The sequence below is a fragment of the Tachyglossus aculeatus genome, chromosome 3, assembly GCF_015852505.1.
Source record: "Tachyglossus aculeatus isolate mTacAcu1 chromosome 3, mTacAcu1.pri, whole genome shotgun sequence".
Taxonomy (NCBI): Eukaryota; Metazoa; Chordata; class Mammalia; order Monotremata; family Tachyglossidae; genus Tachyglossus; species Tachyglossus aculeatus.
In genome coordinates, this window is record NC_052068.1 from 53,582,176 (window position 1) to 53,594,929 (window position 12,754).

Here is a 12,754-nt window from a genome sequence, read left to right on the forward strand (position 1 = left end):
CTGTGCCCCAGTTATCTCATCTGTAAAATGGGGATAAAGACTGTGAGCCCTGCATGGGACAACCCAATTACCTGGTATCTACCCCAGAGCTTAGGACAGTGCTTGGCACATAGTAAGTGCTTAACAAGTACCATTATTACTGAGTGCAAATCCAAATGCGGGGTGATACAGCAGGGAGAGGGAATAGAGGAAATGAGTGCTTAGTCAGGGAAGGCCTCTTGGAGAAGATGGGATTTTAATAAGGTTTTGAAGGTGGAGAGGGTGATGGTCTGTCAGATATGTAGAAGGAGGGAGTTTGAGGCCAGAGGAAGGACATGGGCAAGGGGCCTGTGGTGAAATGGATGAGATCGAGATACAGTGAGTAGGTTGGCATTAGAGAAGCAAGTGAACGTGCTGGGTTGAAGTAGGAATTCAGCAAGGTAAGATGGGTGGAAAGGTGATTGAGTGCTTTAAAGCCGATGGTAAGAAGTTTCTGTTTAATGCAGAGGTGGATGGGCAACCACTGGCAGTTTGAGTGGGAAGATGAGGAGTTGTTTTGTACATGTAAAGTTAGAGGTATCAGTGAGACATCCAAGTAAAAATGCCCTGTAGGCAGGAGGAAATACAAGACTGCAGAGAAAGAGAAAGATCATGTCCAAAACAGAACTGCCCATATTCCCACCAAAACCCTGTCCTTTCCCATCACTGTAGACAGCAACGCCACCCTCCCTGCCTCACAAGTCCATAACCTTGGCATTATCCTCAGTTTATCTTTCTCAATCAACTCACATATTCAATTTGTTACCAAATCTGTCAATTCAACATTCACAACATTGCTAAAATCCATCCTTTCCTCTCCATCCAAACTGCTCTCATGTTAATCCAAACACTTATGCTAACTGGCCTTGATGACTGCAGTCTCTTTGCTAACCTCCCTACCTCCTGTCTCTCCAGACTCAAGTCAATACTTCATTCTGCTCCTGGATCATTTTTCTCCAAAACCATTCAGTCCATGTCTCCCCATTCCTCAAGAACCTCCAGTGGTTGCTCATTCATTCATTTATTCATTCAATAGTATTTATTGAGCGCTTACTGTGTGCAGAACACTGTACTAAGCCCTTTGGAAGTATATGTTGGCAACATTAAACAGAAACACATTATATTGGCTTTAAAGTACTCAGGCACTTTTCCCCTCCTATTTTTACCTCACTGATTTCTTCTACTGCAACCCAGAATGCTCACTTTGCTTCTCTAAACCCAATCTATTCCTTGTATCTCAAGCTCATCTACCTCAACGTTGACCCTTCGCCTACATCCTTCTTCTGGCCTGAAACTCCCTCCCTATTCATGTCTGATAGACCATTATTCTCCCCTCCAGAATCTTATAAAAATCCTATCGCTTGCAGGAAGCTTTCCCCAACTATACCCTAATTTCCTCTTCTCCCACTCCCTTCTGCACTTTTTTCATCCCACCTTCAACCCCCACAGTGCCTACATACATATTTGTAATTTATTTATTTTAAGATATGTCTTCCTCACTCTAGACTGTAAGCTCCTTGTGGGCAGGGGACATGCCTACCAACTCTGTTATATTGTACTTTCCCAAGCACTTGTACTTATATTATACTCTTACAAGTACAGTACTTACTGTGCACCGAGTAAGCACAGTAAGTATTTATTGACTGCTCTGCGCACAGTAAGCACTCAATAAATACAACTGGTTGATTGACTACCTGGAGATGCAGATTTGGGAATCATCCACACAATGACATGAGAAGACATGAGAACAAATGAGTTCTCCAAGGGAGTGGGTGTAAATGGAGAATTGAAGAGGAGCCAGAACTGAGCCTTGAGGGACTTCCAAAATTGGTGGGAAGCAGAGGAAGAGGCTGCAAAAGGGATTGAGAAGGAGAGATATGAGAATCAGGAGAGGATAGTGTCAGTGATTATCCAAGGTTGGATAATCTTTTCAGGAGAAGGGGGTGTGGGTGAAGGCAGATGAGTGCTTGAGGAGGATTATGATGGAATAGAGGCTGTAGGATTTGGCAAGAAGGAGACCTTTGGGAAGGGAGTTTTTATGGAATGAAGCAGGCAGAAGGCAGATTGGAGGGAGTCAAGGAGAGAATTGGAGGAGAGGAAGTGGTGATAATGGGTGTCGACAACTCGTTCAAGGATTTTGGAAATGAATAGCAGGAGGGGGATGGGGCAATAACTGAAGGGAGAAGTGGGATTATGATGGAATAGAGGCTGTAGGATTTGGCAAGAAGGAGACCGTTGGGAAGGGAGTTTTTATGGAATGAAGCAGGCAGAAGGCAGATTGGAGGGAGTCAAGGAGAGAATTGGAGGAGAGGAAGTGGTGATAATGGGTGTAGACAACTCGTTTGAGGATTTTGGAAATGAATAGCAGGAGGGGGATGGGGCAATAACTGAAGGGAGAAGTGGGGGTCAAGGGAAGGGCATTTTAGGATGGGGAATACATAAGTATGTTTGAAAGCAGAGCGGAAGAAGCCACTAGCAGTCAGACAGAAGCTGGCTTGCCAGGCAAATGGCTTGGTATGTCAATCTCAGACTGCTGACGGCTGTTTTAGAGGATTATGTACACTTTCAAAAGGCAGGGAAATAGGGTTTCCTTTCAGAAAAAATGTCCCCGCCTTTTTGTAATTTGCATGAAAGCAGGTGTAGGAGAATTTTTTTCATAAGATGATTAGAAAGTGTGGACAATTTCCCTTTGAACATCGCAACAGAGGCTTATATTTTCTTCATGTTACACTATGTTTTACTTACCTGTAGCACTTGAGGCATTGGCAAGAGGAGGTGCCCACAATGTGGGGCTGGGTGTGCCAGAACTTGGACTCTGTAACGGACTGACTGAGCCATTTAGAGCATTTAAGAGTGAGTTTGGAGTTGAGGTGTTTACTGATAAAGCAGTTGGTCCTAAAAGCCCTGTTAATCAAAGAATGGTACACAAAATCAACATGTCCAATTCAGTACAATTTTACAACAAATTTGATATCGCTAAATCAGAATGTATAGACTACTGTAAATATCTTTCATTATAAAATATGAAAAGATTATAAAAATATACATACACCTTTCAAATGTAACCCAACAATAAAGCAATAACACATGCACTACTTTCTTTTCAGCCTGTTTCCTCATCTGTAAAGCAGGGATAAAATATCTGTCCTCCCACTTAGACTGTGAGCCTGTGTAGGAGAGAGACTCTGTCTGATTTAATTACTTTACGTCCTCTCTAGGATTTAGCACAGTGTTGGCACATAGTAAATGTTTAACAAATCCTATAATTCTTATTGTATCACAATAAAGAAGCACCATGGCCTAGTGGACAGAGCGTGGGCCTGGGAGTCAAGAGAACTTGGGTTTTAACCCCAGCTCTACCTCTTGTCTTCTGTGTGATCTTGAGCCTCATTCTCTAGCCTCATTCATTCATTCAATTGTATTTATTGAGTGCTTACTGAGTGCAGAGCACTGTACTAAGCACTTGGAAAGTATAATTCAGCAACAAATAAAGACAATCCTTACCTAACAATGGGCACACAGTCAAGAAGTGGGGAATCATGGTCTAGAAGGGAGGAACCTTATCTGTAAAATGGGGATTAAGATTGTGAGCCCCATGTGGGACATGGACTGTTTCCAACCTGATGAGTTTATTTCTTCCCCGGTGCTTAGAACAGTACCTCTCCAACTACGCATCCAACCCCATTCCTTCGCACCTCATCAAAACGCTTGCCCCCTCCCTTCCTCCCTCCCTAACTGCTATCTTCAACTGTTCACTCTCCAATGGCTTCTTCCCCACTGCTTGTAAACATGCCCATATCTCCCCTAATCCTAAAAAAACCTCCCTTTACCCCATGGCTCCCTCCAGTTATCACCCCACCTCCCTCCTACCATTCCTCTCCAAATTCCTTGAGTGAGCTGTCTACACCCACTGCTTCAAGTTCCTCTCCTTCAGTTCTCTCCCTGACCCCCTCCAATCTGGCTTCTATCCCCTTCACTCCACAGAATCCACCCTCCCAAAAGTCACTAATGATCTCCTTCTTGCCAAATCCAAAGGCCTCTACTCCAGCCTAATCCTCCTTGACCTCTCTGCTGCCTTTGACACTGTCAACCACTCCCATTACCTGGAAACATTAACCAACTTTGGCTTTACTGACATTGTCCTCTCCTGGTTCCCCTACTATCTCTCTGGCCACTCATTTTCAGTCTCTTTTGCAGGCTCCTCCCCTGCCTCCCATCCCCTAACTGTGGGTGTCCCTCAAGGTTCAGTTCTGGGTCCCGTCCTTCTTTTCTCTATCTGTACCCACTCCCATGGAAAACTCATTCACTGACCCAGCTTCAATTTACCACCTCTATGCTGATGACATTCAAATCTGCATCTCCAGCCCTGATCTATCTCCCTCTCTGCAATCTCACATTTCCTCCTGCCTTCAAGACATCTCTACTTGGATGTCCTCTTGTCACCTCAAACTTGATATGGCTAAAACTGAACTTCTTATCTTGTCAACCAAACCCTGTCCTCCCGCTCACTTTCCCATCACTACTGACAGAATTTAAGAGCTTCCTATGTGCCAAACACTGTACTAAGTGCCGGAATGGATACAAGCAAACCAGGTTGGATATAGTCCATGTCCCACATGGGGCTCACACTCTTAATCCCCATTTTACAAATGAGGTAACTGAGGCACAGGGAAGTGAAGTGACTTGCCCAAGGCCACAGAGCAAAGTGGCAGGCCCGGTATAAGAACCCATAACCTACTGACTCCCTTGCCTGTGCTCTATTCACTATGCGATGCTCCTTCCTGTCTCACGAGCCTGTAACCTTTGCATTATCCTTGACTCCTCTCTCTCGTTCCACCACATATTCAAGCCTCACTCAATCCTGTCAGTTCTACCTTCACAATATCACTAAAATCCACCCCTTCCTCTCCATCCAAACTGCTATCACATTTATACAAGCATTTATCCTATCCCTCCTTGATTATTGTATTAGTCTCCTTGCTGACCTCCCTGCCTCCTGTCTCTCCCTAATCCTGTCCGTACTTCCATTCTGCTGCCCGGATCATTTTCCTTCAAAAATGTTCAGACCATGTTTCCCCATTCCTCAAGAAACTCCAGTGCTTGCTCATCTATCTCCACATAAAACAGTAACTCCCCACCATTGGCTTTAAAGCACTTAATCACATTGTCCCCACCTACCTTGCTTCGCTACTCTCCTACTATAACCCAGCCTGCACACTTTGCTTCTCTAATACTAACATTCTCACTGTACCTCGATCTCATCTATCTCACTGCCAGCCTCTCGCATACATCTTACCTCTGGCCTGGAACACCCTCTCTCCTCATGGCAGACAGATAATTACTCTTCCCCACCTCAAAGCCTTATTGAAGGCAAATCTCCTATAAGAAGCCTTCCCTAACTTAGCCCTCCTCTCCTCTTCTCCCACTCCCTTTTGCATTGCCCTGACTTGCTCCCTCATTCATCCTCCCTCCCATCCTGATAGCACATTTTTATATTTCTGTACACAGATATACAGAAATACAAATATGTCTGTAATTTATTCATTTATTCATCCTCCTGCCCATCCCGATAGCACATTTTTATATATCTGTATATAAGTATACAGATATACAAATATATCTGTAATTTATTTATGTATATTAATGTCTATCTCCGCCTCTAGAGTGTGAGCTCACTGTGGGCAGGGAATGTGTCTGTTGTTATATTGTACTCTCCCAAGTGCTTAGTACAGTGTTCTGCACACAGTAAGCACATGACAAATACCATTTAAAAATAAAAAGTTTGCCTTTTGGTTGGCATGGGTTAGATGTTTTGGAGGGTTGAAGAAAAACCCTGGATATCTTCCTTTATTTTTAGTTTCTAGATGTTAGTCAGTAACTCTCTTTGACATATAAAATGTGCATATGAGGAAAAAATATATTCATCCTAACCAAAAAAAAAATTGCTCCCCAAAAATACTAGTAGTTGTGATGGCATTTAATGAATACTGAGTGCAATCTCTCCTATGAAACGACATCTTATCGTAGCAGGAGAGGCTGCGTTCATTGATGAAGCTTAGAGCTATGCCATTTAGGGCTACGCATAATGGAAAGGTCTAAGCCAAAACATTAGACTAAGTCGATTCACCAGTGCTGGGCAGCAGCAGCATGGGAAAGAATCAAAGGTGATTGATCAAGTGATCAAAAAGTTGATCAAAGACAACGGCAGAGACTCAAGGTTTTACGGCACAGAAGCCAATGGTAAAACACTTCAGTATCTCTACCAAGAAAACTCTACACATACATACACCAGAACAACCTTGTGACAAAAAATGGGACATTCTGAAGAGGGTGGGTACATGGAATCTGAGTGCAATGCACTGTACTACACACTTGGAAAAGTATAATAGCATTCCAAGATGTGTTCTCTGTCCACAGGGAACTTACCCTCCAATGGGGAAGACAGGAATGAAGGCTTTCTTCTTCCTATTGCTTTTTCTTCCTTAACAGTCTTTTTGGCTCCACCCTGCATTGTGACTAAAACCATTTCCAGTCCCCACCCTCCTCAAAACTCTCCAGTGGCTACCAATCAACCTACGCATCAGGCAGAAACTCCACACCCTCGGCTTCAAGGCTCTCCATCACCTCGCCCCCTCCTACCTCACCTCCTTTCTCTCCTTCTACAGCCCAGTCCGCACCCTCCGCTCCTCTGCCGCTAATCTCCTCACCGTGCCTCGTTATCGCCTGTCCCACCATCGACCCCCTGCCCATGTCATCCCCCTGGCCTGGAATACCCTCCCTCCGCACATCCACCAAGCTAGCTCTCTTCCTCCCTTTGAGGCCCTACTGAGAGCTCACCTACTCCAGGAGACCTTCCCAGACTGAGCCCCCTCCTTCCTCTCCCCCTCGTCTCCCTGTCCATCCCCCCGCCTTATCTCCTTCCCCTCCCCACAGCACCTGTACATATGTAGATATGTTTATACGTATTTATTACTCTATTTGTTTATTTATTTTATTTGTACATATTTATTATATTTATTTTATTTTGTTAATATGTTTTGTTTTGTTCTCTGTCTCCCCCTTCTAGACTGTGAGCCCACTGTTGGGTAGGGACCGTCTCTATATGTTGCCAACTTGTACTTCCCAAGCGCTTAGTACAGTGCTCTGCACACAGTAAGCGCTCAATAAGTACGATTGAATGAATGAATGAATAATCCGCTTCTTCCTCCCCCAACCCACCTCACTGAGGCCAGTCTAGACCCAAGGATATTTAGAAATGCACTACAAAAGGATTTTTCAGAAAAGGGTGGATATATTTCTTTGCCAAAGCATATCTCTTCTGGTGTTTAATAAGCTCATTTTTGTGCATATTGGTGATGTTCTTTTTTAAAAAATTTTCTACATTTAAATTTATGTAAATTTATGTAATGGTTAATGGTTGTGTTAATGTTATTGAAAAAACTTTGTGTTGGAATCTGTTTAACTATGTGGTATGAATTTTTCTACCTCCCAATGTACATTCATTTACAATATCTATACATTTTCTTTTCTATTTTCAGATCCAAAAACATTTACCACTATTGGTCCCTTCTCCTCAAACCTAGATGAGCACTTACTTTTAGGAAATATTCTGAAAAAACCCTGTAATACATTCTCTTAAGCAATTACAATTTAGGAAAAAGAAACAGGTATGAAAAAACCTTGGAATAAAAATAAAGGTCAACTAACTCTAAATTAATTCTCCCCGACTACATTCTGACTTGACAGCAGGGATTGTGTGTAGTATTGAGCTCTCTCAAGTACTTCAGTACAGTGCTCCTCCAGACTGTAAGCTCCTTAGCTAGACTGTAAGCTTCTTGTGGGAAGGAATCTTGCCTACTGACACTATTGCATCGTACTCTCCAAAGCATTTAATACAGTGCTTTAAACACAGTAAACACTCAATAAATACAATTGACTGATTGATCTGCATAGAGTAAGTGCTTAATAATAATAATAGCAATAATAATATGAAGAAGAATAATGAGGGTTTTAGTTAAGCGCTTACTATGTGCCAAGCACTGTTCTAAGCTCTGGGGTAGATACAAGGTAATGAGGTTGTTCCATGTGGGGCTCACAGTCTTAATCCCCATTTTACAGATGAGGTCACTGAGTCACAGAGAGGTCAAGTGACTTGCCCAAAGTCACACAGCTGATAAGTGGTGGAGCCAGGATTAGAACCCATAACCCGGACTCCCAAGCCTGGGCTCTTTCCATTAAGCCACACTGCTTCTTTTAATACTATTGATTGATGATTTCAATTATGCATTCAAAGAAGGACGGAGATAGCATGGATAACAGAAACAATAATAACAATAATGATAATAACGATAATAATAAATATGGTATTTGTTTTGCACGTATTATGCACCAAGCACTGTACTAAGCACTAGGGTAGGTACAAGATAATCACATCCCACATGGAGCTCACAGTCTAAGTGGGAGGAAAGCTGTGGATCATTAAAAAACAAAACACATTTAACTCAGATTTTAAGCTGTCTTGTCCAATAATCTTTTCTATAAATGTTAGCAATAAGCAAAATTGGATTAAATTGAATTTTGTTTATTTTCTTTCTCTGACCATCTTCTGGCGAAAGAGCTAAAGAGCTGTAAAACGGCTCCAGAGTCGAGGAGCAGGGGGGTAGGGGATGAGAGGGGAGGGGTGTCGGAAGGAGAGAATGAGAAGGAGAATACTCATGGGACCTGCATAATAGCAACCCAGAAAACAGGCCCTTGGGTTATTGAAGATTTGCTAGAATTAAAAATCTTATACCTAGTCCAGTTAGTCCAAGTCCTGCCGAAGCTAAGATATCCAAACCTGGACACGACAGGCCAGCAGGGCATGATACTGCAGGGGGATTGGTTGTCATGGCAACTCCACTACTTTCAAGTCCAAGGAGACATTTCCTTGCTTCGTACATATTTAAGGCATTTCGTTCAACACTTTTCACAATCACAGACTATAAAAACATATGATAAAAAACAAAATGTGAATAGAACATTACAATAATTTGGAGATGAAAATGAGCACCTCATTTCCACTCAGAGAACATCTTTACTCCTAATTGAAAATGTCGTTTGTGGTAAATGAAGAGTGGATTATTGCTAACGCTTGATATTAAAACATAACATTTTACGATTTTCCCTCTCTGATTCCTAATGAAGCATACAAGACATCACTGACTGGTAGCTACAAACTGGTAGCAACATAGGCCAGGACACATTTTATCTACAAGTTCATGGAAGTATCACTGACAGTTTATCAATGGATTTGATTTTTCCATCTGTTTAGGTAGGCATCCATTTGACATGAAGAACCATTAAAAATCCAGAAACTCAGAGATGCCTCTTAAAACCACTGCATTCTATTAATTCCCAGTAGATAAGCAGAAGACTCTCTACTATCATGGGAGAAATGGTTCAGGAAACCATTATGGTTTATTTACTATGGCCTCAAATGAAGGCTCAGTTTCATATTCTGAAGGCAGAACTTTTTAATATGATCTACATAAAGCTAAGTGTGTCAATGTGGGGCATGCATGCTTATTCAAGAAAATTTTTCAACAGAAATTTCTTTTTAGGTTTGAATTTCTGTGGGATACACCTAACATTCACTGTACATCTAGCATTATCAGAGACTGACATCCAAAACAGGTGAATGGGTCCTCAATCATCAGCTCATCACCAAGGCATGTGGGCCTGACTGTCAGGCATCATTTAAAGCTTTTTTGTTCCCATTAGCTGGCACCCTTGAAAATGATCCCAGAGTCCAGAAAGGTTGGTGATGGGCTGAAGAGGTAAGTGAAGGACCATAAGCATTCCTGGGTAGCTGCTGTCAATCACATGAGATCGGGGGGATCTATTAGGAGCCCTTTGTATAGCTGAGCAATATACTAGCCAAACCTCCCTGCCTGCATGGCCCAGTTATAACAAGAAGTAGCAGCGGTAAACTATGCAACTGCAAGTGCCACCAAGATGTAAACAGATGCCAGGACATTTTCAGCCCACTGTGGGGTATGCCAAGATAGACACAACTGAAAGGAAAAATCGATGCTCTTCTTGAATCCTCCAAAGAGCGGCTTAAAAAAATCCATACATCACAAATGCCTGGAACATAGTAAGTGCTTAAAAAATACAATAATTATTAAAACAGAATATGGAATGTTTAGCCATGAAAAAGGAAAAAAAAAACAGGTAGAGAAAACGAAACGATTTTACAGAAACTCAACTGAAAAATACTGACTACCTTAATAAAGCTGTTACAGGTAAAATATTATTACCAAACCTTAGGAAATTAAATCCCTATACTTTCTAAATGAAATTTCCAGAAATGAAATGGAAGAAAAGGGAGTTATATGCACTGTTAAATTCTAACACAAAACCAACCTTGCTTGGCTGCTTTGGCTTTGGCTTAATGCTGATGAAGACATCTAACTGCTCCATCAACTGAGCAATGAACTGTGCTTCTACTTCAATTTCTTCTTTCATATCAAACATCAGCACAAGAGGAAGACAACCCTGGAAAATTTCAAAACAAAATGTTCCAAAGGCCCTGAAGTAAACTTCCTCTAAAATCTGAGCAAAACATTGAATAATATCATATCTTGTTTGCTTGAGCGACCTTTTTTTTTTTCAAGTAAATACATTTAACTACAAACAGGACAAGTTGCCAGTTCAAAGCCAACCACCGCAAAATATCAGCGTTAAAACTCTAGGATTGCATGGTGATAACAGTACATTCTTGCTATTACATTTTACTTTTGAAAAGTACTTTCCCATCCTAAACTCACCTTGGAATCAATAGACATATTAGTATTAAATTAGGCACCTCTTTGGTGCAGTGCACTGTACTGGGCATTTAAGAAGTGCAAAATGAAGGAATGACACGTTCTCAACAAGGAAATTAAACTGAGCTTCCACACTAACAGAGGAGTCAGTAATAGAAATATTTACAAACGTAACAGTCAAAATAAACAATGAAATGTACAAACTGAATAAACATACATATAATAGTAATAATAATGGTACTTATTAAGCACTTACTATGAGCCAAGCACTGTTCTAAGCACTGGAGTAGATACAAATTAATCTTGTTGACACAGTCCCTGTCCCACATGGGGCTCACACTCTTAACCCCCATTTTACAGATGAGGTAACTGAGGCCCACAGAAGTTAAATGCCTTGCCCAAGGTCATACAACAGAGTCAGGATTAGAACCCAGGTCTTTCTGACTCCCAGACCCATGCTCTAACCACTAATCCATGCTGCTTTGCTGAGGATGGATTTATTTTAGTTTGTCAGTGTTAGAGTTGGGTGATGGGCTCGAATAACTCAGGGTACTGGGAAACAAAGGTGGGAAAACTTGTTGGAGGAACTGAGGTTTTTCAAGGGACTTTGAAAGGTTAGAGAGCTTTGGTATGTCATCTTTGGAGACGGAGGGAGTTGCAAGTCAGGGGAAGCATGTGAACAAGGGGATGGAGGTGGGAGAGTTGAGAGTGCAAAGCAACTAGAAATTTAGCTTGTGAGGGGGCAAGGGGACGAAGAGAGTGATCTGGAAAACAGCACTTTTCCAAGGCAGCTGAGTGAAATGCACATCCTGTGCACTCTCAGCCCTCTCACCACAGCTGGGGGACCCTCTGACTGCTACAGGCATGTTCTGTGCACCAGCCTCGTTGCCTCCCCAGGAATTGGCAGGAGCTCCCCTCCACCCCACCGAGGAGACTTCATCCTGACCTGTTTTCCACCACACTGGAAGGAAAGAGAACACCAACTGCAGCGTGAGACCTCCTTAAAACATGGAAAAGACTAGTGGCTCTAGTAGCTGTTGCTGTGGCTATGGGAAAACTGTGGACTCTGAATAATCAGGACCCTGAAATTCTGTTCCTGCAGTTACAGCTCCCGCTAATTTTGGTTTCTATTTTGTGTTTTGTGTATTCGACATTGTCTCTGATGCCATTTTCATATTTTATTGTTTCATTTCTCCCAGTGTGCCTGTCTTAAGTCCTCTCCCCCACCTTTATTCACAGACATGAGCTCCTCAAGGAAACGGGTCCACATATAATTCCCACTTGTACACTCTTTCTCAGTCCTAAGTACAGTGCTCTGCTCACATTAAGCACTTAAATATTATTATTACTACTACTACTACTGGATGAAGAGAACAAATTGGTAAGGTAGGACAAGTTGGAGGGATCCTAAAGCTGATCATGAGGAGTTTTTGTCTGATATGGAAAGACACAGGAAGACAAGAGGTAGTTTTGAGGAAAGAAGAGATTCCAAAAGCTTTAAAATGCCACAGTACTTTGGAGGCAAAAGGTCTAAGAAAACTCCAAGTTCTATTATGGATTGGTTAAATACATTTTCTGTCACAAACTTTTCAAGATTCTTACCATGAGATATTGTCTCGCAAGACAGACGGACTCTATTGTGCCCTGGAGGTAGACAGTGGATTTCTTCTGTGGGTTATTGGGATCAGGAAAATGGATCTGAGCACCAGTTCTCTGCATGATATGCTTGATGTTACTTCCATTTCGACCCATCATAAAGAGATGATGTTGAGCTGCAATGTCTAGTTGGGTGCTGACAAGGATAGCAGATGCCAGTGTTCCAGCAAGATGTTCCAACAGCATGGCAGTTCCTTCCTAGAAAAACAAAATGGAAAACGCATTAATACAAAATAATTAATCCAGGTGTTCTCAGGTTTCACTGAAGAAAAGAT

The 12,754-nt window shown here is 42.0% G+C and overlaps 1 protein-coding gene across 2 annotated transcripts in view; it reads right to left on the reverse strand.

Annotated features, from left to right (window-relative positions):
* Positions 1 to 12,754, reverse strand: part of BICC1 (BicC family RNA binding protein 1) — a 313,234-nt gene that overhangs the window by 44,715 nt on the left and 255,765 nt on the right. For both annotated transcript variants that reach the window (XM_038744153.1, XM_038744154.1), the window contains exons 8-11: positions 12,426 to 12,677; positions 10,423 to 10,554; positions 8,810 to 8,996; positions 2,764 to 2,922 (exon numbers count right to left, since the gene is read on the reverse strand). In XM_038744153.1, coding sequence (XP_038600081.1) covers positions 2,764 to 2,922; positions 8,810 to 8,996; positions 10,423 to 10,554; positions 12,426 to 12,677 — 730 coding nt within the window. The remainder of the gene's footprint in view (positions 1 to 2,763; positions 2,923 to 8,809; positions 8,997 to 10,422; positions 10,555 to 12,425; positions 12,678 to 12,754) is intronic.